This window comes from Mustela putorius, unplaced genomic scaffold (assembly GCF_011764305.1).
Source record: "Mustela putorius furo isolate JIRA1106 unplaced genomic scaffold, ASM1176430v1.1 tig00004007_pilon_pilon_pilon, whole genome shotgun sequence".
NCBI classification, from domain to species: Eukaryota; Metazoa; Chordata; class Mammalia; order Carnivora; family Mustelidae; genus Mustela; species Mustela putorius.
Window position 1 is genome coordinate 14,150,778 of NW_025422145.1, and position 26,072 is coordinate 14,176,849.

The 26,072-nt window shown below is 64.6% G+C and overlaps 5 protein-coding genes across 11 annotated transcripts; 3 read left to right on the forward strand and 2 right to left on the reverse strand.

Moving 5' to 3' along the window:
* Nucleotides 1-513: 513 nt before the first annotated feature.
* On the reverse strand, nucleotides 514-15,862 carry NUBP2 (nucleotide binding protein 2). 5 transcript variants are annotated; one of them, XR_006604375.1, is made up of 13 exons: nucleotides 14,441-14,559; nucleotides 14,166-14,364; nucleotides 13,385-13,539; nucleotides 13,175-13,285; nucleotides 12,961-13,030; nucleotides 9,238-12,792; nucleotides 7,657-9,129; nucleotides 7,196-7,266; nucleotides 5,369-6,759; nucleotides 4,799-5,060; nucleotides 4,612-4,698; nucleotides 1,259-2,997; nucleotides 514-1,037 (listed from the first exon to the last, which is right to left on the reverse strand). XR_006604375.1 is itself a non-coding variant. In XM_045072187.1 (7 exons), exons 3-7 carry the CDS (start codon nucleotides 2,967-2,969, stop codon nucleotides 989-991), a joined length of 861 nt encoding a protein of 286 aa, XP_044928122.1. In that variant the 5' UTR covers nucleotides 2,970-2,997; nucleotides 4,612-4,698; nucleotides 4,799-5,291; the 3' UTR covers nucleotides 514-988. The 5 variants fall into 5 exon arrangements, 4 of the variants coding, with proteins under 4 accessions (XP_044928122.1, XP_012910714.1, XP_012910712.1 ...); XM_045072187.1 differs by lacking the exons at nucleotides 5,369-6,759; nucleotides 7,196-7,266; nucleotides 7,657-9,129; ... (4 more) ...; nucleotides 14,166-14,364; nucleotides 14,441-14,559 and having other exon boundaries at nucleotides 1,259-1,484; nucleotides 2,127-2,186; nucleotides 2,340-2,633; nucleotides 2,738-2,997; nucleotides 4,799-5,291; XM_013055260.2 differs by lacking the exons at nucleotides 514-1,037; nucleotides 1,259-2,997; nucleotides 4,612-4,698; ... (2 more) ...; nucleotides 7,196-7,266; nucleotides 7,657-9,129 and adding an exon at nucleotides 15,746-15,862 and having other exon boundaries at nucleotides 12,252-12,819.
* IGFALS (insulin like growth factor binding protein acid labile subunit) lies at nucleotides 8,281-11,166 on the forward strand. Its single transcript, XM_004750761.3, has 2 exons — nucleotides 8,281-8,383; nucleotides 9,374-11,166. The coding sequence occupies exons 1-2, from the start codon at nucleotides 8,368-8,370 to the stop codon at nucleotides 11,164-11,166; spliced, it is 1,809 nt and encodes a 602-aa protein (XP_004750818.1). The 5' UTR covers nucleotides 8,281-8,367.
* A 1,151-nt stretch (nucleotides 15,863-17,013) lies between the features above and the next one.
* SPSB3 (splA/ryanodine receptor domain and SOCS box containing 3) lies at nucleotides 17,014-21,617 on the forward strand. 2 transcript variants are annotated; one of them, XM_045072186.1, is made up of 7 exons: nucleotides 17,014-17,177; nucleotides 17,360-17,497; nucleotides 19,884-20,067; nucleotides 20,153-20,340; nucleotides 20,435-20,537; nucleotides 20,627-20,752; nucleotides 20,948-21,617. In XM_045072186.1, exons 1-7 carry the CDS (start codon nucleotides 17,130-17,132, stop codon nucleotides 21,283-21,285), a joined length of 1,125 nt encoding a protein of 374 aa, XP_044928121.1. In that variant the 5' UTR covers nucleotides 17,014-17,129; the 3' UTR covers nucleotides 21,286-21,617. The 2 variants fall into 2 exon arrangements, with proteins under 2 accessions (XP_044928121.1, XP_012910708.1); XM_013055254.2 differs by having other exon boundaries at nucleotides 17,027-17,137.
* On the reverse strand, nucleotides 21,615-24,992 carry EME2 (essential meiotic structure-specific endonuclease subunit 2). 2 transcript variants are annotated; one of them, XM_045072185.1, is made up of 8 exons: nucleotides 24,605-24,992; nucleotides 24,338-24,474; nucleotides 23,930-24,019; nucleotides 23,250-23,341; nucleotides 22,988-23,081; nucleotides 22,682-22,779; nucleotides 22,310-22,499; nucleotides 21,615-22,230 (listed from the first exon to the last, which is right to left on the reverse strand). In XM_045072185.1, exons 1-8 carry the CDS (start codon nucleotides 24,990-24,992, stop codon nucleotides 22,060-22,062), a joined length of 1,260 nt encoding a protein of 419 aa, XP_044928120.1. In that variant the 3' UTR covers nucleotides 21,615-22,059. The 2 variants fall into 2 exon arrangements, with proteins under 2 accessions (XP_044928120.1, XP_004750814.2); XM_004750757.3 differs by having other exon boundaries at nucleotides 22,682-22,797.
* MRPS34 (mitochondrial ribosomal protein S34) lies at nucleotides 24,961-26,058 on the forward strand. Its single transcript, XM_004750764.3, has 3 exons — nucleotides 24,961-25,281; nucleotides 25,371-25,413; nucleotides 25,504-26,058. The coding sequence occupies exons 1-3, from the start codon at nucleotides 24,961-24,963 to the stop codon at nucleotides 25,797-25,799; spliced, it is 660 nt and encodes a 219-aa protein (XP_004750821.1). The 3' UTR covers nucleotides 25,800-26,058.
* The last annotated feature ends 14 nt before the right edge of the window (nucleotides 26,059-26,072 follow it).

The following is a 26,072-nucleotide window of genomic DNA, read 5'->3' on the forward strand; positions in this document are numbered from 1 at the left end:
GTGGCTCGGCTGCACAGGTCCACACTGGGGAGTCCCCGCGGCCTCCTGGCCACCCTGTCGGATGCCCGCACCGACCCCGCTCACTCAGGCACTCACAGGACAGCTCCTGGAACACTGAGAAGGGTACAAAGCAGGACCCCCAGGCAAGGTCTGGGGGTCCCAGGGTGCTGAGCCGCACGCTCTGTAAACCACAAGAGGGTCACCTTCCTGGCATGTCTGAGCTTGTGTCAAGGGGCTATGCAGTGTCACTGCATCGTCCCTGGGATCACTGGCCCTGTACGCGATGTGACCGTCCCCCTTGTGTCGACCCCGGTGTGGCAGGGTGCCTGTGAACCATGTTCTCCCTGCCACGCACCCTGTGGGGAGTTCCAAGTACTCGGAGGCCCCCTGCCCGAACCAGGGAAAGGGCAGACAGACCACCGGACAGCAGATGCCTTCCCCGTGGGGACACTCCCTGGAGGCCAGCTCTCTGGGATCATCCCGTCCCTGGTATTCCAGCCTTTGACACGGTCGTAAGTGGCGTCTTTTTATTATCATGGTTAACATAGAATGTGTTATTTGGCCCAGGGGCACAGGTGTGTGAGTCATCCGTCTCATGCAACTCTGCACTCCCCATGGCACACGCCCTCCCTGACGTCCGCCCCTGACGTCCGCCCCTACAGCCCCCCACCCCCTCTCCTCCAGCAACCCTCCGCTGGTTTCCTGAGATGAAGAGTCTCTTACGGTTTGTCTCTCTCCGGTTTCGTCTTCACTTTCCCCTCCCCGCCCTACGAGCCCGTCTTGTTGCTCGAGTTCCTCCTGTCAGGGAGACTGCGTGAGAACTTTCTCTGACTGACTTACTCCACTCAGCGTCATACCCTCTAGTTCCATCCACGTCGGTGCAAATGGCAAGATTTCGGGGTTTTGTTTTGTTTAGTTTCTTCGGTGGGTACGTAATACTCTGGTGTGTGTGTGTCCGTCTGTCCGTGTGTACACAGACACCACATCTTCAGCCATTCGTCTGTCGATGGACATCTAGGCTTTCCACAGTTTGGCTGCTGTGGACGTAAATGGTGTGTTTTTCAGTCAGGCCAGTATCAGGAGCGCAGCGAAGTGCCATCAGCCTCGCTCCCCAGGAACCTGCTCCTCCCACCTGAGCTCTGTTTCCCCCGTGAACCTTCTGTGGTCCCACTGCTGGGACTTCGCTCCCCGGGTTTCGCACACTGCGGAGAGGCAAGCAGGCCCGCAGCCTTCGTCCCCACCTCTGGGTTTCACAGACCTGAGCGTGGCTGCTGGGCAGAAGCTGAGCTGCTCTGGGGGTTCGATGTGAACAGGAGCCTCTGTCCTTGGGGAGCTTCTGTCCTGATGGAGGGACCTGGCAGCCGAGTCGGGAGGAAGCACGGGAGAAAACCGGGCAAAGAGTAGCCAGTGTCGTGGCTGGGCAGGCCTCGCTGAGGTGGTGCCGTGAACGAGTGAAGGCTCATAGCAGTGAGCCTTGCAGATACCTAGAGAGAAAAGCAAGTGCCAAGGCCCTGGGGCACAGCTGTGGCTGAGCCTTGAGGAGCAGTGGACAGGACACAGGAGGACCTTGGCGCTCACGTGAAGCTGGGAGCCGGCAGGTGGAGCGGGCCTTGACAGGCAGTTTTCCGAGGGCTGTGGTGAGCTGCTGGACAGGAGGAGGGGTGCCCGTGAGTGGAGTGAAAGCCCAACCCCTGCCCCAGGGATCTGTACCGTGAGTGCAGGGTCGCAGAGAGACAGAAAGGAGCTCAGAGAACGCCTGTGAGGCTGGGTTTGGGCAGGAGGAGGCCGAGGTGTCCGTGAAGCTTCCCAGGGTCAGGGGCAGTGGGCAGAGGAGGGTCAGGGTAGGTCCAGGCCAGAAACATACCCTGGGAGGTGGCCAGTGTGTGGGGGAGGCCTGCAGGGGACATACAAGTGTGGCCAGAAGTCACCCCGGACGGGAACGGGGTCTCCTCACACGGTCTCCTTAGCGGGCTGCCCGCGGTTCCGCTCCTGGCGAGCCACTGCTCGGGCCTCCCATGGCCGGCCGGGCCAGACGCCTCCTCACGCGAGCCCGCCGCCGGCAGACATGGAAGGGACTAGGGCGCTTGGGCTTTGTGAGTCTGAGGAAGGGGAATTCGAGCGCGAACCTGAGGTTTTCAGCAGCTGAAGCCACTTGGGGAGGCGCCTTTCTTCCCAGGGTTTTCTTCCTTTTTAAAGAAGATCTGAAGTCATCTCCACACCTAGCGCGAGGCTCGAACCCGCAGAGGTCCAACCGCATGTTTCCCGACGGACCGGGCGTCCCTCCTGTCTGCGCTCCTCCGGCTGTCGTCTCCACAAGGGCAGTCACGCCGCAGACTTGCCTGCGCGGCCGGCATGGGGCGCGGAGGGCGGCCAAGGGGGCTCCACTGGTTTCTCTCCCTCGTGTCCTCCTGGCCGCGGGCCGCTGTCCCATCGGGCACGAGTGCAGAGACTGGGCGTTGGCCACTCTTGCTCCGGACTCCTGACCCTGCTGCCTTCAGAGGGGTTTTCTTGGAAAGCGTCTCCCTCGGGCCTGTGTCCTGTCTTCCTGGGTGGGGCGGGGTCCGTCCACTCCGGGTCACATGCTGGCCCCGTGGGGCCCGCTCCTGTGTCACTAGGAAATCGCTCAGAATGTCCTGTTTATGAGTGAGGGTCACAGCAGTGAGCCAAGGGTACCCCCGCACCCCTAGTAATCCCAAACCTTTTGCAGACCCATAGAAGGCTTCTCTGGGTCCACCACCTTCTACGGACGCCGATCCCACGTCGGAGCAGCAGAGAGGCCTGGGAGGCGGCGGCTCCCGGGGGGGGTCTAGGACAGGCTGGTGCAGGGCTGCACTGTGTGCCCCCAGGACTCCGCACAGGCTCAAGCCCATCTGGGTCCCACTGTGGCCAGCTGCAGGGGTGTGGTGGGGGCGAGGAGGCAGGGTGCTGTGATTTTTCTCCTCCTTCCCTGGCCCAGAGCGGTTTCTCATTTTTTCAGCTCACGTTCATAAGTTCACCCTGACATGACAGGCTCTGTCAGAGCGAGGAATGGTTGTGTCTGAACAGGGGTAGGGGGGCCTTGCGGAAGAACACAGCTGTACACTAGGCCCTCTAAGTAATTATGTAATTCAGAGACTGAGTGGAAAATAGGTTACATAACAAGAATTGGAGACTTTTTTTTTTTAAATTAAAGAAATTAAAGATTTGAAGGGTGCCTGGGTGGCTCAGTGGGTTAGAGCCTCTGTCTTTGGCTCAGGTCGTGATCTTGGGGTCCTAGGATTGAGCCCCGTATCAGGCTCTCTGCCCAGGGGGGGCCTCCCCGCACAAACTGCCTCTCTGCCTACTTGTGATTTCTCTCTGTCAAATAAATAAAATCTGTAAAAATAAAAAAATTGAGAGAGCAAGCGAGCACATTGGGGGAGGGGTGCAGACTCCCCCCAGAGCGTGAAGACCAGGGCGGGACTCAATCTTACGTCCCCGAGATCACAACCTGAGCCGAAACCATGAATTGGACGCCTCATTGACTGAGCCGCCAGGCACCGTGAGACCCGGAGGCTGACGTTCTCCTGGAGCGGTAGATGGCCTGGAGGACCCATCACCCAGGACGCCAAAGGCGCAGAGCATGCACTCGCCCCCGGAACCCGCCTGTGCTCAGAACAGGCCGCCCGCGTGCATTCTCCAGCCCAGACCCGCGGTGAGCCACAAAACCAGTCACAGTGAGTTCTAACAGAGCAAAGGGAGTGTGTCGGCTTGCTGGAGTGGAATGAGTTCCTGACAGCAGCGTGAGGTCTGGCCGCCTCCGCCTCCAGAAAGAACAGCAGTCCGGACAGGACAGCATGCGGTCAGAGCCGTGGATGCGGCGTGTGCTCCAGCACACACTAGAGACGACCACAGAGACAACCAGCACGGCCCCTGCGCGAGGACCCGCCTGCGCCTGAAGCAGGACAGAGAAAGTGGACATGGAAAGCACACCGACGTGTGTGGGACACGCATCTGCACAGCAGGAGGAGAGGCTTCTAGTTAAAAAGCTAGAGAAGAGAGCAAACAAAACACAAAGGAAGCAGAAGAAAAAGGAAAATCAGCAAAATAGAAAAAAAACCCCAAAGTTAGTTCTTTGGAAAGATCAAGAGGCTGACAAACCGACTGTCACACCAGCCGACACAGAACACATGTCACCAGGGACGGCGCCACCCTCCTCCCCGCACAGGGACAAGCACCCGCGAGCCAGTGCTGGAGGCCAGGAGTCAGACCCCAGCTGCTCTGGGCCACCGAGCTGCTTCCTCCTGGAGGCCCTAGAGAGCCTCTCCCTAGCCCAGTCCTCTTGCCAGAGGTGCCCTCGTTCCTTGGCTCCCAACGTCCCTCCCGTAGACGCCAACACCAGCAGCTGTAGGTGAAGCCCCCCTCCCCCGGCCCCCCACCTGCCCCTGGAGCCCCCCTGCTACTGTTAAGGACCTTTGTAATGATACTGGGTCTGCCTGGAAACCCCACAGCAGTCCCGCTGTCTAGGCCTGCGCCCCTTTCTGCTGTGTGTCTGGACACGTTTGTGACTGTAGGGGTCAGGACGGCTGCCCCCACCCCCCCGAGCATTTTGCTGTCACAGTTTCCGAAATCACAGTGACCCGTGGGGCTCACCTCTAAAACCAGGAGCGAGGCGCGGCGGGTCTGGCATGGTGCTGGCTACGCTGTGAGGCACCAGGAAGCCACGGAAATGGCTACAGGCTGGGAAGGAGAAAGGAGAACCGTCCTTACCAGTGAGCGGACCCCCCATCGATGAGATGACCCCCCAAGGAGCTAATCCTAGAGACCCAGAGACACCTACAAAGCCAGCGCTGGCAAGTTCATTCGGCCAGGTCCTGGGACACCAGATTAGGAAAAACAAAATCCACTCCATTTCCACGTGCTGGCAACAGCTGTTCATGGAATGAAGAGGGTCCCGTCCACGGCGGCACCAAACTAAAGATCCTCCGAAAGTACCACGTTGAAAACAGCTCAAGATTCGTGAAGATCTAAGTCAAGGGGAAGGTGCCCCACACCCCTCCATTGGAAGATGGCTGTCATCTGCTGTGAGGCACGTGGAAAGCCTGAGCCAGAGAAAAGCCAAACCAGCGGGGCAGCTTGTCAAAACCAACCTCTCCATTCTAGGAGGCCGTACGCCTTTGTTTTTTTGAAGTAGGCCCTACGGCCCGTGCGGAGGCCAAGGCCGGGCTTGAACCCCCAACCCAGAGATGGAGACCCAAGGTGACGTCAAAAGTCTGACGCTTCACTGACTGAGCCACCCACGTGCCCCATTTTTTAAAAAACGGCCGAGTCACAGACTGGGAAAAATGCTTCCAAATCTTATACCTGATACTCCACACTCTTAGAGGAGACCAGGGAAAAGCCGGCCCACCTTGGAGAGCGCGCCCTGGGGAAGGCAGCGCTGAGAGCCGCTGGGCTAGGGATCCGCTGGGCTAGGGATGCGCAGGATGCGTGCACTCTCCGGGGTGCTGCGAGGCCCCTGTGTCGCTGCAGCTGGCCGGGGGTGGGGGGGGGATGAGCTTGAGCCGCAAGCTGGGTGCAGGGGTGACTTAAAGTCTCGTAACCGTCACACCTAAACACACAAGCCAGCAGCTCCCCCCAAAGAATTTGCCCAAGAGGCCGGAAACCCACGTCCGCACTGAGCCGTAGCTGAAGGCTTGCTACCAGGTCCTGGCAGCCCCGGACAGAAGCGCCCCCACGGCGGTCCGCTCAGCGGGTGGAAGGAGCTAGTGGCGGCCTCTCCCTGTCACCCCCCCCCCCCGGGACACAGCACTGTACGTGCTCACAGAAAGCCCGCTCGCCGGCCACGGGCAGACACACCAGCGTCACCCTTGGGCCAGCCCCACCGCACTGACTGGGACCGCCACAGGGGAGGACTGTCGGGGCGGGCGTCGTACTCGGCAGCACCTTTCGGGAGCTCTCAGCCCAGACAGCAAAACTGAGGCAGACTAAGGAGGGAAACGTATCAAAAAGCAGCAGCCAGCCGGGAAAGCTACACGCCTTGTGGGTGATCGGAACGGAAACGTGCAGCAGTGCTGGGCGACCCCAGGTCAGAGCTAGAGCAGAGGACGACGTGGGGCGTGCAGGGGTCCATTCCGCACAGACCTCAGCACAGTCCACCTCTCGCGGGCTCTGGTTCCGGCCCAGACGCGGCCGAGCTGCTCGCTCCGTCCAGAAGAGCGCACACGGGGCACCGGCCACGGAGCCAAGCTGCTCTGGGGGGAGCCGTGCTCCGCGAGGGACCAAGACGTTGTCTACCTCGAAGCTGGTGGGCACGGCCCCCGACGTGCCCCACGGTGCTTCGAGAGCGTCACATTAAAGTCCACGTGTGAGAGTGGCCCAGAAACCCCCACATTCTGAGGACTCCTGCTCGGTGCTGAGTGACTCGGGAAACTGCAATCCAATGAACTCTTGCCAAAAACGACGGAGAGCGCGGCCAGGTGAGCCCCAGGATGGAAGGACACCCCCCGTGCCCCAGGAAGGACTTGCATCCAGACTGACTTTCTTTAAGAACATAGATCGGGCTGACCCATCACCAGAAATCGGCAAGAGACATACACGCCCTTCATGGGACAGGACAATCCTCCGGCTGACGAGCCTCAGGGGCCGCAGTCCCACTGGTGTCTGAGAAGCACAGGATAAAAGCCAGCGTCCACTCACCTTTGGGGCTTGGGAACAGACAGGATGGCGCTGGGCTGGGCAGGGCACCCCTGGGCGCCAGGAGGTGGGGACCCGCTAACTGCTCGGGAAGTCCAGCCTCACCTGCAAAGAAGACACACACCTGGGTCCCAGCAAGTCCACAGAGGACCCACAGGCCTGTGGCACAGGGCCCACAGGCAGTAGGCGGTGAGCGAGGATGTGGGGACGGCTGTGTGTCCGAGCTGCCTGAGTCCCGTGTCACATGAGCAGCCAGGCCCAGGGCTCACGTGGGACCCCCATCCACACCATGATCGGAAGCACATGAAACCAGACACCTCGTGGAGAGCCTCGATGGCCAGCTCCGAGTGGCCAGGGCAGGGAAGGACCCGGGGTCGGGGGTGGAGTGTGGGTGTTGCTATGGGGGCAGCCATGCAGGCCCAGCCGGGTTCACAGAGAGAGCCCTGTCCCTCCGCACACCCTCCCTCCCAGCCCTGGCCCTGTGCAAGGCTCGCGGGAACGTGCTGAGTCGGCACCTGGGGCTGCGGTAACGCGTGTTTACCTGGTCAATTTCTGGGCGTGCACATTCTCTGGCGGATCTATAATTTCTCAGAACAGAGGCTGAGAACCGACCTGGAAATCAATCAAAGCTCAATAAATGGAGAGATAAAGCTGTCCCCCACGCCCGGCATCGGGAGCTGTGGGCCAGGCATGGGTGAGGCAGGAGTGGGGGAATGGAGAGGGGTGCAGCGGGTCCCCCTGGCCCTCTCTGCGGGGCTGCAGACTTGCCCCCTGGCCAGGAGGTACACTGGAGAGTCTCCCGAGGCTCCCTGAGCCCTGCCCCTCCTCTCGAGGGGAGCCTGGCTGTGCCCTCATCTGTCGGCCTCTGCTGAGGACCCCTCCCCCTGGCTGTGCCCACTGTGCCCAGGGTGGGTGGATGAGGGGGCGCAGGGCTCCCCCTGCTTGAGAAGCAAGGGGCCGTGCTAGCTGTCAGCCTTCTTCCTGGCCTGACCTGGGACTGACCTCAGGCCAGGCTCTGGGCAGCCATCCTGTGCAAGAGCAGGCTGGTCAGCTGGGAGCTCTGGAGGACAGCCTGGGTCCCAAAGCAGGTGGAGGTTGGTCCTGCAGCCACAAGACCCAGCGCCCAAGGCCAGGCCTCCCTCCACTCTCCCAGAGAGGGCAGCGCTAGGGAAAGCAAACACAAGGGGGCCAGGGACCCTGCCCTGGGTTCCTAGAAGAGGATGGGGGGAGGAGGGGTGACCAGACACCAGCTGACCCTGAGGTCCCAGAAGCCGAGGCTGGGCAGGGCCCCATGGAGGCCTGATGAGGACCCCACCCAGGCTGTTAGGAAATGGGCAGGGGGAAGGAGGGGGGTGGTCAGTGTGCCAGGCCCATCTCCCACTTAACTCCCACATGGCTGTCTGCTGAGTGGGAAGTCCCCCACAGCTGCCCAAGGGACCCCCAACCAGGGGCAGAGGGCCAGCCAAACCTGAAGGTGGCTTTGGGTGAAGGCAGCCCCCCAGCCTCTCCCCTATGCCATCTGTGTCCTGGGCATTTGGGGCTGACACTGGGTGCCGGGCTCAAGAGGGTTAATGGCATCGGGCCAGCAGGGCTGGGCTGGGCTGGCCACAGGGCGCTGGCGGCCCCGGCAGTGGGGAAATCAGAGGACAGGAGCGGCCGGCCCCAGCAGACGCACCAGCTTGTGGCCCACCTGTGGTCTGTTCTGCACACGGGATGGCCCTGACTGGAGGTGAGGAGCGCCCAGGGCCCCAGCCCCTCGCTCTGGGGGTAGCCAACCCTGTGCCTCCGAGGCCCGGGGCAGCCCTGCAAGGGCCCAGCTTGGGGTGGGCTGACAGCACCAGTGCCGCCGCAGGGGCGCCTCGGGGTGTGCCCTCGGACACCCTCTAGCCACCTCCTGTCTGCTTCCAGGGCCAGTCCCCCTCAGGCACCCCCGGGGACCCCTCCCTGGGCTGGACTGCTGTCCCTGCAGCCCCTCAAAGGCCCGGCGCGGCCTGTGCAGGTGGGTGTGGGGAGCCTCCTGCACTGCCTCTGGCCCTGCCTGGACAGCCCACACCCTCTGAGGGCAGAGATGGGCCCCGACTTGGTGGGCAGCCCAGTGTGTGACACAGATTTTGGGGTGTCAAGCGGTGGGACCCAGTGCCCTCTGTCCCGAGACACCCCTGACTGCTGGTGAGTTGAGGGTGCGGAGTTCCCATCTGCCCTGAGGCAGGCACCGTGCTCCTCTCCCGGCATAAGTGCTGAGACATTCCTGGACCCAAGGCATGGCTCCTCCTGGGAGCACATGGGAGGGTGCCCCCCACCCCAGGAGCCTCACTGCAGTGGCGCCCACCCACCCACTGGCCACTGTCAAAGGCAGGAGCACATACCCCACTCGGGCCTCCCGTCGGCCCACCTGCCAGCACAGCCACACAGCTGAACAGCCAGGCACCCCTACCCGCAGTTCTCTCCAGAATGTGCGTCGCTACCCCAGTGGGCCTGCAGGGTGGAAAGGGCTGTCAGTTCTGAGCCGGACCACGTCCCGGTTGTCCTAACCAGGGCTCTACTTCCAAACGAGGCTGGGAGAGCACAGTTCTGAGCCCCTACCTCTGTCTGGGCTGCCAGCACCCCGGCCTCTCTTGGTCACGTGCTGCGGTCCGGGCGCCGAGTTCCACGCCGCAGTGTGTGGGCAGGCGGCGGCCCTCGCCCTGGGGCTCAAGTCCTCTGGCCCCTCTCCCTGCAGGAGGCCCAGTCCTGGCCGTGCTGCTAGTCTCGTGGGTGGCGCTGGGCCCCTGCAGCCTGGAGGGAGTGGAGAACGGGGCCCCGGGGGCCACCGAGAGCCCACAATGCCCAGCTGTGTGCACCTGTGGCCATGATGACTACGCGGACCAGCTCAGCGTCTTCTGCAGCTCCCGCAACCTCACGCAGCTGCCGGACGGCATCCCGCTCGGCACCAGGGCCCTGTGGCTGGACGGCAACAACCTGTCCTCCATCCCCGCAGCCGCCTTCCGGAACCTCTCCAGCCTGGCCTTCCTCAACCTGCAGGGCAGTGGGCTGGCGAGCCTGGAGCCGGAGGCGCTGCTTGGCCTACAGCGGCTACGGCACCTGCACCTGGAGCGGAACCAGCTGCGCGGCCTGGCAGCCCGCACCTTTCTGCACACGCCAGGCCTGGCCTCGCTCGGCCTCGGCAACAACCTGCTCGGCCGGCTGGACGAGGGCCTCTTCCAGGGCCTGGCCGGCCTCTGGGACCTCAACCTCGGCTGGAACAGCCTGGCTGTGTTGCCTGACGCCGCCTTCCACGGCCTGGCCGGCCTGCACGAGCTAGTGCTGGCGGGCAACAGGCTGACCTACCTGCAGCCCCCACTTTTCCGCGGCCTGGCCGAGCTGCGTGAGCTGGACCTGAGCAGGAACGCCCTGCGCAGCGTCAAGGCCGACGTGTTCGTCAAGCTGCCGCGGCTGCAAAAGCTCTATCTGGAGCGCAACCTCATCGCCGCCGTGGCCCCCGGTGCCTTCCTGGGCATGAAGGCGCTGCGCTGGCTGGACCTGTCGCACAACCGCGTGAGCAGCCTCCTGGAGGACACCTTCCCCGGCCTGCTGGGCCTACATGTCCTACGCCTGTCACACAACGCCCTGGCCAGTCTGCGGCCGCGCGCCTTCAAGGACCTGCACTTCCTGGAGGAGCTGCAGCTCGGCCACAACCGCCTGCGGCAGCTGCCAGACAGGGCCTTTGAAGGCCTGGGCCAGCTCGAGGTGCTGACGCTCAACGACAACCAGATCCGTGAGATCGAGGCAGGTGCCTTCGCGGGCCTCCGCAGCCTGGCGGTCATGAACTTGTCCGGAAATTGCCTGCGGACGCTGCCGCCACAGCTCTTCCTCGGCCTGGGCAGGCTGCACAGTCTGCACCTGGAGCGCGGCTGCCTGGGCCGCATCCGGCCGCGCACCTTCACAGGCCTCTCAGGGCTACGCCGCCTCTTCCTCAAGCACAACGGCATCGTGGCCGTGGACGAGCAGGGCCTGGGCGGGCTGGCCGAGCTGCAGGAGCTGGACCTCACGGCCAACCAGCTCACGCACCTGCCGGGCCAGGCGTTCCAGGGCCTCGGCAAGCTGGAGTACCTGCTGCTCTCGGGCAATCGGCTGGTGGCACTGGCAGCCGACACCCTGCGGCCCCTTCGCCACGTCTTCTGGCTGGACGTGTCGCACAACTGCCTGGAGGCCCTGCCTGAGGCCGACCTGCCCCAGCTGCGCTACCTGAGCCTCCGGAACAACTCCCTGCGGACCTTCACGCCGCACACCCCTGGCCTAGAGCGCCTGTGGCTTGAGGGCAACCCCTGGGACTGCGGCTGCCCGCTCCGGGCCCTGAGGACCCTGGCCCTGCAGCAGCCCAGTGTCGTGCCGCGCTTCGTGCAGGTGGCGCCGGAGGGCGACGATGGCCTACCACCTGTGTACGCCTACAACAACATCACCTGCGCCAGCCCCCCGGGCGTCTCGGGGCTGGACCTGCGCGATGTCGACGAGGCCCACTTTGCTCACTGCTGACTGAGGTGTGGCCTGCCCCGATGCCGCCCTGCGGTCACCATGGTGGCCCCCTCTGCTGGTGTGGGCACCGCTGCCATACAAGCCCCGGCCCTTCCAGCTGTCCCTCATTAAAAACCATTTAACAGGGCGTCTGGGTGGCTCAGTGGGTTGGGCCTCTGCCTTCAGCTCAGGTCATGATCTCAGGGTCCTGGGATCGAGCTCCGCATTGGGCCGGCTCTCTGCTCAGCAGGGAGTCTGCTTCCTCCTCTCTCTGCCTGCCTCTCTGCCTACTTGTGATCTGTCAAATAAATAAAATCTTTAAAAAAATAAAATAAATAAAAGCCACCTGACACACCTGTGTGACCACAGGAGTATAGCTCTGGCGATGCGGGGGAGGAAAGCTCAGGCCCCTGCCCCTGCCCCACGGCCCTCCTGGGACACCCACCTGTGCCAGAGGGGCGGGTCCTCCTCCTCCTGTGGTCCAGAGCCCCAGCACCTCAGCTATCCTCTTTGGCCACATTCTCAGAGGCCCTGATCCTGGCAAGCCGGGCAGAGCCAGGAGGGTCACTGCTCATGCCCAGCGTGAATGTAGGTTCTCGCTGCCAGACCCCGGCCGACACACCCCCCACCCCCAGGAGCCCTTCCCCTGCCCTCTAGTTCCACACCAGGAAACATCTGTCCACAGTGCACCTGAGCCCCCATCATCGCCCCCCCCTCCCAGCAGGGGGTCGCCCTGTCCCTTCTGCCAACATTCCAACCTCTTCCCTTGGGGAGGGCGCCACACCGTGCCCTGGCCCACTGCACCGCCCGGGCTCCCTGGGGCGCTGCATGTCACTCCCAGCTCTGCCCCGGCCCTGCGGTGTGGAGGGTGTGGAAAGCGACTGGGGATGGGCCGTCCGCTGCGCCAGGCTGAGCCTTCCCCGACGGCATGGATTTCTCCGCTATCACCAAGCTCTCCACACACTGACCCCAAGCTCGATCCAGGCGTCTGCAGGGGCCCACAGGCTGGGCGTCAGAAGGCCAAGCTGGCTGCCGTGGAGCGCACCAGCCTGTTAAGGCTCTGGTGGCCCCAGGACACGACGCTCCGGAAGCAGCAGACCCGTAACTGCGGCAGTGGGACACTTTTAATCGTGGGTTCCTCTGAAGTTAAGTCTAACGCTTCACAAGATGCTCCCCGCTGTCCCGGCATCGCTCACAATGGCACTGGTGGGAGGCGCTGAGGACAGCAGACACCCCTAGGATTTCTCCAGACGTGTAGGTGTTGTGACCCACATGGAGCCTTGGCTGCGAACAACAGCCCGGCTGTGGGTCCAGGGGTGTGCGTGCCGTCACCTGAGAGTTCAGCCACCAGGACCCCACACCTTCTCCCGGGCCCTGCCACCGGCCCGCAGGACAGAACCACCCACTGTCAGCCACTCTACCGCCCAGAGGCCTGCAGGGCCACGGCCTCTGCTTAGGTCTGAGTGTGCGCGGCCAGAGACGCGAGAGGGGGCTGCCTTGGTCAGGAGAGCCGAGCAGGCGCCTCACTCAGAACCTTCTGGGCTATGGAGGAGAGCGCGGGGAAGGCGGGACTCTGAGGGAAGTCCCTGATGAAGTCTCGACCTTCCTCCAGGCTCCTGGTGAGCTCCGGGTCCAGAGGCACAGATCCTGCGAAGGGGGAGGGCAGGGGACGGGCTGTGAGGGTGGCAGAGGGTCAGGGGCCAGCTCCCCAGCCCCAAACCACCGGGGTTCCCGCAGGCTCCCACTCGTGCCCACCAGCCGTGGGGAGCTCAGACCCCCGGAGCAGAGTCCAAGCGCTAGCCCTGCTGTGCTCACCCAGGAAGGGGACTCCGGCGAGTCTGGCCAGCTCTGCCCCGCCTCCCTGGGAGAAGACGTTGGTGCACTCCTGGAATGCAGATGTGCAGCCCCCCGTAAGGAACTTCTCACACACTCGAGGGACAGGCCCAGGGGTATTCTCGCCACCCAAGGCACACCTGACCACCCCTGGGCCCCGCAAGGGCTGGTGACCACTCGAGTCCCCACGACTCACTGTGCAGTGGGGACAGACGAAACCACTCATGTTCTCCACGATCCCGACCACCTGCAGCCCTGTCTTCCTACAGAAGGTCAGCTCCCGCCTCACATCCCCCACAGACACCGCCTGCAACCAGGCAACAGAGGACAACAGTCAGTGGGCGGGTCAAGAGCCGGGAGTGATGCCAGGTCCCCAGTGAGGTCGCGGATGGTGCTCGCGTGGTACCTGTGGCGTGGTGACCACGAGGGCCCCCAGGGGGCCATAGGGGCGCAGCGCCTCCACAGCAGCCATGTGCTCATCAGAGGTCCCCGGGGGCGTGTCCACAACCAGGTAATCCAGCTGTCCCCAGGCCACGTCAGACACGAACTGCTTTATCAGCACTGCAGAGACCCAGGGGTCTCAGCGAGCCCCTCACCTACAGCCTCTGCAGGTACCGAGTCTGTCCCAACGGCCGTAGAGCAAGCCACTCCTTACGGAGGATAGCACACGCACCACGTGGGCCCCACAAGCACGTCCCTCTTCCCGGATGTGGGGACACCCCTGCCACCCAAGACTTCTGCTCAGGCCTGAGCCAGGAGCTGTGATCCCCCTGGGGAGGGGCTATGTGCCTGGACGCAGGTTCCCCTCCAGCTTCTGCAGCAGGAGAGATGGTGACCCACGGCGGCAGGTCCCACATGCAGCCCCTCTCCCCGCCAATCACACGGCTTAGTGGGGCCCGGCATGGCCTCAGGTCTGAGCAGAACCCTCCCCGCTCAGGGACTTGGATGGGGCCGTTGACAACCGCACAAGGTCCCTCCTGCTCTTAACTCCCACGCCGGCCTGATCGCCTGGTGAGCAGCAGAACCGTTCTGCAAGTAACTGGCTCTTGGGTCTCTGGCTTTACCCAGTAACCCTGGGGAGGGGGCCCGAAGCTCCCGCAGGACTTTCTGACTTTTTAACAGAGTACCGAGGTGGCAGCTGGGGGAAGCAAGAGGGCTGGCTGTGCCGTCCCACGCCCCGTCATTACCATTCTTCTTGGGGCCCCTCCACACCACTGCCTCGTCCGGGCTCTCCAGCAGGAAGCCCACGGACATGAGAGAGATGCTCTGCTCCTGGTCCACAAAGACGGGGACCCAGCCACTGTCACACTGGTGCACGGCCCTGCCCTGCGCCCGAAGCATGCGGGGGATGCTGGGGCCACACAGGTCCACGTCGAGGATGCCCACCTGCAAAGAGGCAGGACGTCCATGAGGGGCAGGAGCAGCGGGGCAGTCGGTGAAGGTGCCAGGGTGGGGTGCTCACCTTCTTGCCCGCGTGGCGCAGGGCCAGGGCCAGTTCCGTGGAGATGGTGCTTTTCCCGACCCCCCCCTTTCCTGAGAGGACGAGGAGGATGTGCCGGACACCTGCCAGGTTTCCAGGCTCTGGTCAGGAGAAAAGGGGAGGACAGAGAATCCACCTCGCACCAGATGCTCTGGGAGGCTCACTCCGAAGGCTCACCAGCCCCTCCTGCACCCCCAATTCCAAGACCTGCTCCTTTGGCGGAACGGAAGCAAACACCCCCAGCTAGAAGGAAGGTCTTCCCGCAGGCCAGCTCCAGACCTGACCTCTTAGCAGACGGCTGTCCCAAACCGCCCCCTCCGCTGTGAGCACGTGTGAGCTGCGTTCCCATAGCTCACGCTCCCAGGTGGGCCACAGGAACGGAGAGGCTGCAGGGTCCAAGCTGATCCCAGTGGGAAACAGGGCCATCGAGACAGGTTGAGGTGTGCTGTGCTGGGGACAGCCCTGCCCCCACTCATAGGATTCAGGTGTGATGCCCCCCAGGTGCCCAACCACTCTCCTGGGATCCCTGGTCTCCGGTTCTCAGGAGGATCGCTTAGAGCTCTAGTCACAGGAGGGCATGGAGCCACCTCTCTGGCTCACACCATGCCCTGAGCCCCAGGCACACACCTGCATCGCTGGCCACTCCCAGAGCGGCCCCAGGCCCAACAGCCATGGCTCTCTGTGGGCCGCGGACCACTCCGCCCGGGTCTTCCCTCCTATGAGCATAACATGTCCTTGAAGAAACACCAGGCCCACCCCTGCCGCGCAGGGTTGCCATCTGCACCCACACAGCCGTCAGTCCCTCTACAACACCCTAATGTTCTTGCCTCTTACCTCTGACCCCGCCACGGGCATCCCTGCCCGACATCCCCACCGCCCTGCCCGCGAGCCTGGGTCCCCCTGGGGGCTCCACAAAGGCTGCCCTGGTCCCGACCCTCCTCTAGACCCTGCCTCCAGCGACGAGCGGGGACGGGGTGCGCGGGGCACCGGGCCGGCTCGCGGCAGGGCCCGGTCGCCGACGCCGACAGCACCCCCGGGGCAGCCCGCCGCACCCGCCCGCACCCGCCCGCGCCGTGCTGGACCACCGGTTCCTCACAGAACCCACACACGCGGCGCGCAGGCTCCAGCCGCGCGGCCCTGCGGCCCCCAGCACCCGAGGCGCAGCGAGACGCGGCTGGTCCCCGCCAAGCACCCTGCGCGCGCCCTCTGGGCGCCGACGACACCCCCTGAACGCCCGGGGCCGCGACCCGCCGCGGCGCACCGGAGCCGCCAGTTCGGAGCACTCACCCGCCGCCTCCGCCGCCTCCGCCATCCTGCCCGCCGCGCCGCACGGCCTCCGTCCACCGGCCCAAGCCCCGTCCCCGCGCAGCGCCCTCCCCCTGGCCGTGCTGACAGGCCCACTCGCGCTCCACTCAGCCAGTCACATCCACGCGATGTGCCCGCCATGAACCGGAAGTGGGCTCACTTCTGTGTCAGTCCCAGCCTCGCCCCGCGTCCAATGGGCACACGGGCCCTGTCGCCGACTGCTTGGGACGTGACCAATGGGGAGGTGGAGCCAGGACCGACAGTTCGAGCGACCTTTCGGCAGGAGGTATGTGCCGCGCGGCCCGCCCCCTGCCCGCAACCCCGAACCGCCAGCGCCCAGCAGCGCCCGCCAGCGGCCGCGGGGCCAATGCGGCGCGGGGGGCGGGCTGCGGGGCGGGGATTGTTTACGTCTCGCTGGGGAGCGGAAAGTAGGTCACGGCCGCCGGGCGGAGCGCGGCGGCAACTAAGCAGTGGCAGGTGAGCGGCGACGAGGTTCGGCGGGCGGCGGGCGCAGCCCCCGGCTCGGCCGCGCACGGCCGCCGCGCTCGCAGGCCTGGCGGGAGCGCTGGCGGCGCGGGGCCCCGGCGCGCCTTTGTTCCTGCGGGCGGCGGCGCTGGGGGGGCCCGGGGCTCGGCGAGAGGCCTCGCCGCAACCCCCGCGACAGCGCGCAGCTGGAGACCCGCGCGGGCCGGGTCGGGGCGCGCCGCCTGCCGTGCGCTGCTGCGGGGCGGTCACCTGCGCCTGGCGGCCGGGGGCGGCGCCTCGGGGAACGGGCGCGGGGGGCACTCTGGGTCGGGGGGCAGCCCCGGAAGGCGGCGTGGTCCCGGGAGAATGCGGGACGGGAAAGGCATTCCGGGCGAAGGGCGGGAGCGCGCTCGCACCGGGGCCAGACCCTTGCGGCTTGGAGGAGCGCGGAGGGGCGGGATGTTGCATGTTGTCTCCGTAAGGCAAGGCCGAGCCGTTTCCAGATGGATTGAGACTTGCTTCCGTTCTTAAGCTCTGTGCTTCCAGAAAGTCGGCTCGGCTGTAATGAGTGAAGTGGGAGGAGCCAGAGGCCCCGGGGATGGAGAGGGCTCAGGACATGGTTTGGAGGTGGTGCTGGGCGTGTGAGGGTGTTCAGGGTGACTGCCATGGGTCTGGCATGAGGAACTGGGAGGTTGGAGATGCCATCTGTCACACTGGACGACAGAGGAGGAGCCAGACGAGGTTGGAGGCGCCCGAGGGACGGCTGGGCTCCGCAGGCTGAGCTCGGTCCAGCTGGGCTCCGCAGGCTGAGCTCGGTCCAGCTGGGCTCCGCAGGCTGAGCTCGGTCCAGCTGGGCTCCGCAGGCTGAGCTCGGTCCGGCTGAGATACGCGTTTGAGAGTCATGGGCATGTGCGTGGTGTTCCTCACTCTCTGCCTGGTGCTCATCGAGGTGCCTGCATGTTGGAGGGAGGGCTGAGGGCGGGAAGAGTCCCAGAGCTCTTGGTCCGCATCCACAGGGCTTAGGCAAGCTCGCATCTTTGGCCGAGGCCAGCATAGCTGGCTGAGGATGGAGCACGGAGCACGGGAGCACTGCCTGTGTCTTCTCTACTCAGAGCCTGGGTGTTCCTCCAGATCCTGTCCACCATGGCCAGGCGTCCTCGGAGCAGCAGAGCTTGGCACTTTGTTCTGAGCGCAGCCCACCGAGACGCGGATGCCCGGGCTGTGGCTCTGGCAGGGACCACTAACTGGGGCTACGACTCGGATGGGCAGGTAGGTCCTGGTGGGGGATGTGGGCATGGATGGACTAAGGGGCAGAGATGCCCAGGGCAGGCAGTACCTGAGCCAGAACTGAAAGAGAAAGATGCCCCTGGGGGCAGAGGATGGGCCAGGGAAAGGCCCTCCTTTCCCCTGGTCAAGGACCCATGTGGCCCTGGGGTGACAGGACCCCAGGACAGATACCACCTTCTTTAGATTTTTCTCTCTGGGGCACAGAAGTTGTTTTTTTTGGTCAGTTCAACAAAAACTCCATTCCACTGATCCAACCAGCGTCCTAAAGCAGCTTGGCGTGTGTGCTCCCAGATGTCATCTTTGCCTGTATGAATATATGCTTGGTGTTTGTGTACATGTATGTAGAAAGAGGACCTGGAATTTTTAGAGATCAAAACGCCCGTGCCTTCCCACATGCAGTGGCTCCAGAGCTCAGGGAGGCCAGGGGTCCTGCAAAGGAGCAGCTGGACGCCCCAATCGTGGCTGCCACGCTGCACAGCTGTTGTGCCTTTTGCTGGAGGTGGGCACTGCAGATGGCTTGTCAGAGCGCTCAGACCAGGGCAGGGGTTCAGTTCTGCTCTGAGTCGCTTTGGCTGCTTCCGGCAAGGGTGATCCTTGGGTGACTGGGCTCTGCCGGGTCCTAGCACCCCATGTTATTGCCCTAGCCCTGGCGGGTGTCCTGGAGGAAGCAGTTGATAGCGTGAGGGTGGCTGAATCCCGTGGGACCACCACCCCCGGGGGAGAACTGGAGGCAGAGTCCAGGGCCCCTTCCAAGGGCCTCCCCAAACTCCCTGCCCAGGCCAGTGAGAGGCCTCGGCCTGCATTCCTGTCACATTGCCAGCTCCCCCGACCACGTGATCTGAGCAATCCATTCTCCCGCCAGTCTTTGCCCGGCCAGCTCATCGCTGGAAGATGCAGGTGGTGTTGGGGGCCTAGGGCACAGCATGTGACGCATGCCTATAGCTTGTCTGTCTCCTAATGGGCGGGGAGTCCTGGGTTGTGTGGGTGGGCGTGTCACCCCAGCACCTCTGACTCCGGCTCTGATGCTGGTTCTCTGGTTGGTGGTGGGCAGCTGCCCCCTCCCTGCTGTGCTGCTGCGCAGGGGGCTGGTTGAGTGGACCCCGGGACTCAGGTCTGTGACCTTGGCATTAGACAAAATGGGAAGGGGATGGACGGCCTGATGAGCAGTGAGCCTGCCTTCGCTTTGGGGGAACAGCATTTTCCATAAGGGGCGGGTGGTGCCTCAGGCATTCTTCCTGTCTCTTGGTGGCATCTGTCCATGACCGTGGCTTCTGGCCTCCTGAGCTCCATCTCTGCTGTGTGGCCGCTCCGTAGCCTTGGGTGCCAAGAAACAAGGGGCAGGTTTTTCAGCCTCTAACGGGAGAAAGCAGAGCTGAGGAGCACAGCATGGGAGGGAAGGGCTGGAAAGGCCTCTTGGAAGCGCAGTCTAGGGGCATCGAGGCCGCCCCTGCTGTAGGAGACAATGGACACAACAGGGGGGTGGGCAGGCCCCGATGCAGGCTGTAGGCCTTACCCTCAGAGCAGCAGGATGCTAAGGCGAACCAGGCCTTGCCCTGGGTCTGTGCAGGGACAGAGGACATTTCGGGGGGAGAAGCTCATGGAGGCCAGGAGAGCAGGGCACAGAGGGTGGAGCCTGGCCAGGACCCCAGCCTGCGTTCAGGGCCTGGCCAGTGAGACCCCACCCCCTTGCAGGTGGGTCCAGAGGGCCCTGTCCTCAAAAGAGGAACAGCTCCGTGCGCAGAAGGCATCTGTAGTGTTAGCATACCTGACTGGTCTTCTGGAAGGATTTGGCTCTGGGCCATCATCGGGCTCCCAAGATGTGGAGCACATGTCATGAGGGTGGGGCCCCTTGGGCAGAGGACAGGTCCCCACGGAAGGTCTTGCTGTGGCAGCACTGCACGTATGTGCACGGGACTACAGTGCCCTGGGCTTGGGTTAGGAGCCACCCATTCTGTGATGACCAGAGGGCCACGGCCCAGAACAGATGCAGGGGCTCTGCAACAGGAAGGGGCCCACGCGCTCCCTGTGTAGAGAGCCAGGCTGCCTTCGTCAGGTCAAGAGTCTGTCCCGGGCTCCCCTGCTTCAGGACGGCTGGAGGAGGAGCTGGAGCCAGCAGCCCCACCTGACTGGTTGTCAGCGGGGTGCCTGGTGACCCCCGGTGGAGCCCTTGAACCCATTCCCAGGAAGGCGGGGGAGGTGTCCAGGGCCACTGGGGGTGGCACTGGACAAGGGTAGAGAGTCCCACGGAAGGCCTTTGGGGATGGATCTGCAGGTGCTTCCTCGGGGCATCAGTGCCATCGACCTGCACGTGGTGGCAGCGGAGGGCAGGGGGCATGCCAGGCGGGAGCAGCTGGTCCTTCTCTTGCAGCACAGTGACTCTGATTCCGACCCTGAGTCCCCCACCCTGCCGCCGCCCATCCCCAGCGCTGTGCCTGTGACCGGGGAGTCCTTCTGTGACTGTGACGGCCAGAGTGAGGCCTCCTTCTGCAGCAGCCTGCACACAGCGCACCGCGGCAAGGACAAGGACTGCCGCTGTGGGGAGGAGGACGAGCGTGAGAACCGGGGGAGGACACAGGGCGCGGGGCACGGGAAGCCGGCCTGCATATCCTCCAGCCCTGACCTCCTCCGCTCCTGCAGATTTTGACTGGGTGTGGGATGACCTGAATAAGTCCTCGGCCACCCTGCTGAGCTGTGACAACCGAAAGGTCAACTTCCACATGGAGTACAGCTGTGGCACAGCGGCCATCAGGGGCACCAAGGAGCTGGGGGAAGGCCAGCACTTCTGGGAGATCAAGATGACCTCCCCAGTCTATGGCACCGACATGGTCAGTGGCCAGCAGGCTGGCAGGGGTGGGGCTGGCAGGTGTGACCCCAGGCGCCCAGGCCCCAGACGCCCTCTACCCGCCCCACTCTTCCCAGATGGTGGGCATCGGCACGTCAGACGTGGATCTGGACAAGTACCACCACACGTTCTGCAGCCTGCTCGGCAGAGACGAAGACAGCTGGGGTCTCTCGTACACGGGTATGCGGGGCCCCGAGGGCAGGCAGAGGACAGGGGTGGGGGTCGCAACCCGGAGGCAGCAGGGCTCACCCCATCGCCCTGTCCCCCAGGTCTCCTCCATCACAAAGGCGATAAGATGAGCTTCTCGTCAAGGTTTGGCCAGGGCTCCATCATCGGTGTGCACCTGGACACCTGGCACGGGACGCTCACCTTTTTCAAGAACAGGAAGTGCATAGGTGAGGGCAGACGTGACCTTGACTGGTGCCTGCAGGGTGTGGAACTGCAGCCCCCACCCAGGCGTCCCAGCAGCTGGTCCCTGTAGGAACCTGAGGTCCTGGGTTTCCTGGAGGGCGGGGCCACACCAGGGGCAGTGGGAGTCTGCACCCTGCAGGGCCGGCTGGGGACTCAGGTGGTGCCCTCCACTCCCCCAGGCGTGGCGGCCACCAAGCTGCAGAACAAGAAGTTTTACCCAATGGTGTGCTCCACGGCGGCCAAAAGCAGCATGAAGGTGATCCGCTCATGCGCCAGCATGACCTCCCTGCAGTACCTGTGCTGCCACCGCCTGCGCCAGCTGCGGCCTGACTCTGGGGACACGCTCGAGGGGCTGCCCCTGCCACCCGGCCTCAAGCAGGTGCTGCGTCACAAGCTTGGCTGGGTCCTGAGCATGAGCTGCGGCCGCCGCAAGCCCCCCGCACCATCCCCCATGGCCACCTGCGCAAGCGGCCCCGAGCCCCGGCCCCACCCACGGAAACGCTGCCGAAGGACCTGACTGCTTGCTGGAGGACACCGCCTTCCCTGGGCCTGGAGCCGCCTGCTCCACGCCCCTTCAAACAACTCCAGAGGGCAGACTCACGCCCAGGGCGCCCAGGGCGGTCTTGGCTGGTATGGGCCCCTGTGGCCCCAGGAGCATTGGCCTTTGGTGTCGTGCAGATGCGGCCAGCCCGGCTCTCCTGGACCGACTGGGCCGGAGGACACGGGCAGAGGCAGCCCCCGTGCTCGCTCCCGGCCTGTTTGCGTCCTTCAGCTGCTCGTGCATGTCGTCAGCTGCTGTCCCTCCTGTCCCAGGCCAAAATGACCGTAATAAACTTATACTCCACATGACGCCTCTGTGGTGGCCAGAGGAAGGAAGTCAGGGCCGAGGCCCGGGGCTCCCGGCTGCCCAGGGCTCTCTCCATGTCGCAGCCAGCTACATCCCAGCGCCTGCCAGGAGAGCCAGCCCCGTTCTCTCTCCTCCCCCGGGACTCTGTTTTATTGCCTCTCAGAACATGCCGCCCCCAAGTCTCCCCGTGACTGGTGTTTGTTACCCCTTCCTGACCCCAACTGGGCCCCAGCTCTGTGGCCAGCATGTCCAGGACCCAGGGCAGGGGAAGTTCACCCCTCCTCTCCTGCCCATCCCAGCTACCCTAGAATGTTTAGGCTGCCCCACGCCCTCCCACCTACCCCAAGGGCAATGCCCTGTTCCCTCCCCCTGCCAATTGGGGTGGGGTGGACCACGTTCTGTCCTGCTGGTGAGACAGGGCTCCTTCCTATCCCACAGACGTAGTCAAGAGCTCAGGTCCAGCAGGAGCTCGGGGTTGGTGGCGGTCAGGAAGAGGCAGATGCGGCGGGAAAGGTCAGGCCCCACCCTGCGGGGCCGGCCAACACCGCCGGTCTTCACGGGGAGGTCCGCCAGGAGGGCCAGGCGCTCCTGATCCGAGCTGCAGCTCATGTATGCCTGTGGTGGGCACAGCGATAAGCAGGGCAGCTCTTGGGGCCCTAGCTCCACAGCGACAGGCAGGGACTGGGGGACCCACCTGCTGCAGAAGGCGGGGAGAGGGGAAGGCAGTGACAATGGCATCGGCCACAGCAGGGCTGACCCGGCGGAACTGCCTGATCTGTCGCCACCAGATCCCCCGCAGTCCTGTGCCATCTCTTGCCACGCGCTCACCGGCTGCCCAGCGCCCAGCCACACAGAAGGAAAAGGCACAGGAGTCCCGGTACTGCCTACAGATGGAGAAGGATGCAAAGAAGGTTCTAGAGCCCTCATGTCTTCGGAGCACCCTGTCCTCCCGGCTCACAAAGCCCTCGGCTCTCTGCTATCAAAGACACCAGGGAGATTCCACCCACCCAGGTGTCCCTGTCCCCTCCCCCAGCCACAGTCACAAGTGTGGGTCGGGGGCACGCACTTGAGCGGGCGCTGAGCAAGGGCCCTGGTGAAGGCGCATATGTTCTGAGTCAGCTCCTGCCAGGAGGCCACCAGCAGCACATCCAGATGTGCCCAGAGCTGCAGGAGGACCAGGGCCTGAGGATGTGAGCCCACCGTTTGGTCAGACAAGGTCACCCCTAGGGGACACCCAGCTGAGACGAACCCCACATGCTGCTCTAGGACCAAATGGGCTGCTGGGCCTTAGAGAGCAGCCCAGGCACCAGGACCAAGGGCAGAACCAAAGGCAAACATCCCACCCATCCCACTTCACCTGACAGGCCCTCACCTCTTCCACCTTGGGCCAGCTGAGTGTCACTGGGGCACGGGCCACTGCTGGACTCTCTGGCTGCTGCACGTGCTGGCTGCTGGGCTGCTGAGACCTGAACAAAGATGACCATCTCTCTGGGTCCCCACACCCCATCACTCTTCCGGGGCCCCCCAAGAAAGGGAATTAGCTGGGTCATAGTCAACCCCTGGGCTCCCACTACCTCTCCCCCGAACTCCCGCATCCCAGCCAGGCCTACTAAAGACAAGAGAGTGACTGGTACCACAGGTAGGCATCCAGCCCGATGACAGCCAAGCGGAGGCCGGTGGAGCTCTCAGGACAGACCCAGGGCACGGAGCAAGATGGGCCACAAGTCTGCAAGCCGAGGTTTAACACATCTGTTTCTGCAGCTGGCAACACGGCAACTGCGTTCGCATGCAAAGAAGTCGGCCTGAGAGTGGCTCAGTGGTCCGGGGGAGAGAAGGACACAGGCTTCCAACCACAGAGCACAGCTGTGTGCCTCCTGCAAGGCCGAGGGACCTGGGAAACCCACAGTGCCTTCCAGGCACCTGCAAGAGGGACCCTGACCCCTCACCCTCCACTTCTGCCTCTCCACCCCAGCACCCAACTGCCTACCATTCTGCAGGTGTGTGAGAAACCCTGAACCACCCACACCCAGACCCGCACAGAGTCTAAGCTCACGCCTGCCTTGTCACTCAGCTTACCGGAGAACTTCCCCTAACCCGGGTTTTACTCTCCAGCAGCGGCCCCAGTCTGCTCCAGGCCAAGAACCCACCTGGCTTCCCTAGCTCACCCACATCTCCACCCCAGGCCGCTGCACACATCCTGTCTGGTCCTTCTCCCCTAGAGTACGGAACAGCAGCTAGCGGAGCAGCTCCCCCAAGCTGGGAAGCCCAGCCCCTCTGCCTGTGGGAAGGACTACTGCGCCCCACCCCTGCGCACCTGAGTCAGCTGCAGGAGGCCCTGTAGAAACTCCTCTGGCTCCAGGAGCAGGAGAACCTGTTCCTCGGCAGCCCACACCTCCGAAGGCACCTGTGGGGACATGGAGAGACAGTGCTCCCCGCCCCCACCTCACAAGTCCCAGGGCCCTGCCTGGGCCCAGTGGCTCAGAGGCTCTTCGCTATAGCCAAGCCCAGAGCCTGGCGAAACTGCTCTACAGACAATCCTTGCCTCATCCCCCGCCAAGTCCAAGACCAGTTCAGGTTTGTGGACACCAGCCCTGCAAGTCGCCGGCACCCCTTGAGCGCTCCAGCTTCTAGCTGACCACTCTCAAGCCCCGCAGGCGTGCGTGAAGTTGCAGGGAACAAGCACTCAGGCCAGGGGTGCACTCCGCAGCCACCGGACACTTACAGTGCGGGGACAAGGGTCCGGCTTCATTCTGGTCCACCTGAGGCTCCGGGCCGGGCGCTGGGGTTCGATGTGGTACTCACAGCCCAGGGCGCCCAGGGCCTCCAGCAGGACGTCGGCACCAGCATCTTCCAGAATGGCTGCGATGAGCCGCAGGGACACGGCTGTCACCACCGCCCGGCTGCGGAGAGCCGACCCCGGCCTGCGCCCGGCCGCCTCCCCAGCTGGGAAACCGACTCCACGCCGGCGCCCCCCGGATCCCCCACGCACCTGGGTCCACGCGCACTGCCACGCGCCGCAGGGCCCGCTCGGGCCGCAGAGCCTCGGCGGCCGCCCTGCACTCCTCCGCCGCCGTCCTGCACTCCTCCACCGGCCGGCGGGTCTTCGCGCCGGCGGGTCCCTCGCCGTCCGAGTCCGAGACCTCCCACGTCGGAGGCCGCCGCCGGCCCCCGCCCCGTGCCCCCGCCCGGCGCCAGCATCCAGCCCGCCCGCAGCCCTCCCGCGCCATCGCTGGCCCGGCCTCCACTGAGCTTCCGCCCGCACTCGGACGCTTTTCCGAGAGACACCGGCCGCTTCCGGCGGAGGCGCGGCTTCCGGTCGGGGCACGGGCAAGCCGGGCGCCGACCATGGCGCGCAAGAAGGTGCGGCCGCGGCTCATCGCCGAGCTGGCCCGTCGCGTTCGGGCCCTGCGGGAGCAGCGGAACAGACCGCGCGACTCGCAGCGCTACGCCCTGGACTACGAGACGCTGACGCGGCCGTACTCCGGCCGCCGGCTGCCGGTGCGCGCCTGGGCCGACGTGCGCCGGGAGAGCAGCCTGATGCAGCTGCTCAGCCGACTGCCACTCTTCGGCCTGGGCCGCCTGGTCACGCGCAAGTCCTGGCTGTGGCAGCACGACGAGCCGTGCTACTGGCGCTTGACGCGCGTGCGGCCCGACTACACGGCGCAGGTGCGTGCGCGCGGGTGCCCCGGCGCCCCGGCCGCGGGGAGGGGGCGAGCGCGCGCTCCGAGCCGACGCCCTGTGCGCTTGCTTTGCAGAACCTGGAGCACGGGAAGGCCTGGGGCGTGCTGACCTTCAAAGGTGAGGCGCTGGGGGCGGCCGTGACCCTGACCCCTGACCCCAGCCTGTCCCACGGGCGCACGTGTGCTCAGCCCGGGCCTTCTTCCCTAGGGCGGACGGAGAGCGAAGCCCGGGAGATCGGGCAGGTCATGTACCACGACTGGCGGCTGGTGCCCAAGCACGAGGAGGCTGCCTTCACCGCGTTCACACCGGCGCTGCCCGAGGACGCTCCGCGCTGCGTGCCCTACCCGCCACTCCTGCGGGCCATGATCCTAGCGGAGCGGCAGAAAAGAGGGGACGCCTGCACCGAGGAGCCCATGCTGAATCTGGAGCGGACCCGAGTGCATCCCTGGGACTACCCTGCGAAACAGGAGGCGAAGAAAAAGGCCAAGGCCACGCCAGTCTAAATGCCACGGGGAGGGCGCGGGGCCCCGCTTTGTGAACGAAGACGCCTTTGCGTTGCAGCTGGGTCAGCCCCCTGGGAGCATGGAGCCAGACCCTGCGCCCCCGCCTTTGCTCTGGGCGAGCAGGCCCCCGGGGTGTCGGGGCTGGCCTCGGGGCGTGGCGGGGCTGGCAGCGCTGGCGCGGGTCGCCTCTGCGCTCCGTGCGGTCACTGCCGGACTCGGCCGGCAACTGTGTGCGCGCGCGAATAAAGGCAGAACCGGAGCCCTGGTTTGTGG

Coding starts and splice junctions, on each gene's coding strand:
- NUBP2 (XM_013055258.2), bottom strand. CDS start 15,236: ATGGCAACCCTGCGCGGCAGGGGTGGGCCTGGTGTTTCTTCAAGGACA. Junction 14,560..15,085: donor GGGAGTGGCCAGCGATGCAG/GTGTGTGCCTGG, acceptor TCTCCTGACCAG/AGCCTGGAAACCTGGCAGGT. Junction 12,820..12,960: donor CGCCGGAGTCCCCTTCCTGG/GTGAGCACAGCA, acceptor CCACCCTCACAG/CCCGTCCCCTGCCCTCCCCC.
- SPSB3 (XM_045072186.1), top strand. CDS start 17,130: ATGGGCATGTGCGTGGTGTTCCTCACTCTCTGCCTGGTGCTCATCGAG. Junction 17,498..19,883: donor GCTACGACTCGGATGGGCAG/GTAGGTCCTGGT, acceptor CTTCTCTTGCAG/CACAGTGACTCTGATTCCGA. Junction 20,753..20,947: donor CAAGAACAGGAAGTGCATAG/GTGAGGGCAGAC, acceptor CCACTCCCCCAG/GCGTGGCGGCCACCAAGCTG.
- MRPS34 (XM_004750764.3), top strand. CDS start 24,961: ATGGCGCGCAAGAAGGTGCGGCCGCGGCTCATCGCCGAGCTGGCCCGT. Junction 25,282..25,370: donor GGCCCGACTACACGGCGCAG/GTGCGTGCGCGC, acceptor CTTGCTTTGCAG/AACCTGGAGCACGGGAAGGC. Junction 25,414..25,503: donor GGGCGTGCTGACCTTCAAAG/GTGAGGCGCTGG, acceptor CTTCTTCCCTAG/GGCGGACGGAGAGCGAAGCC.
- EME2 (XM_004750757.3), bottom strand. CDS start 24,992: ATGAGCCGCGGCCGCACCTTCTTGCGCGCCATGGTCGGCGCCCGGCTT. Junction 23,342..23,929: donor GCCTCCTGCAGCTGACTCAG/GTGCGCAGGGGT, acceptor CTCGGCTTGCAG/ACTTGTGGCCCATCTTGCTC. Junction 22,231..22,309: donor CTCCCCGCCTTCTGCAGCAG/GTGGGTCCCCCA, acceptor TGCCCACCACAG/GCATACATGAGCTGCAGCTC.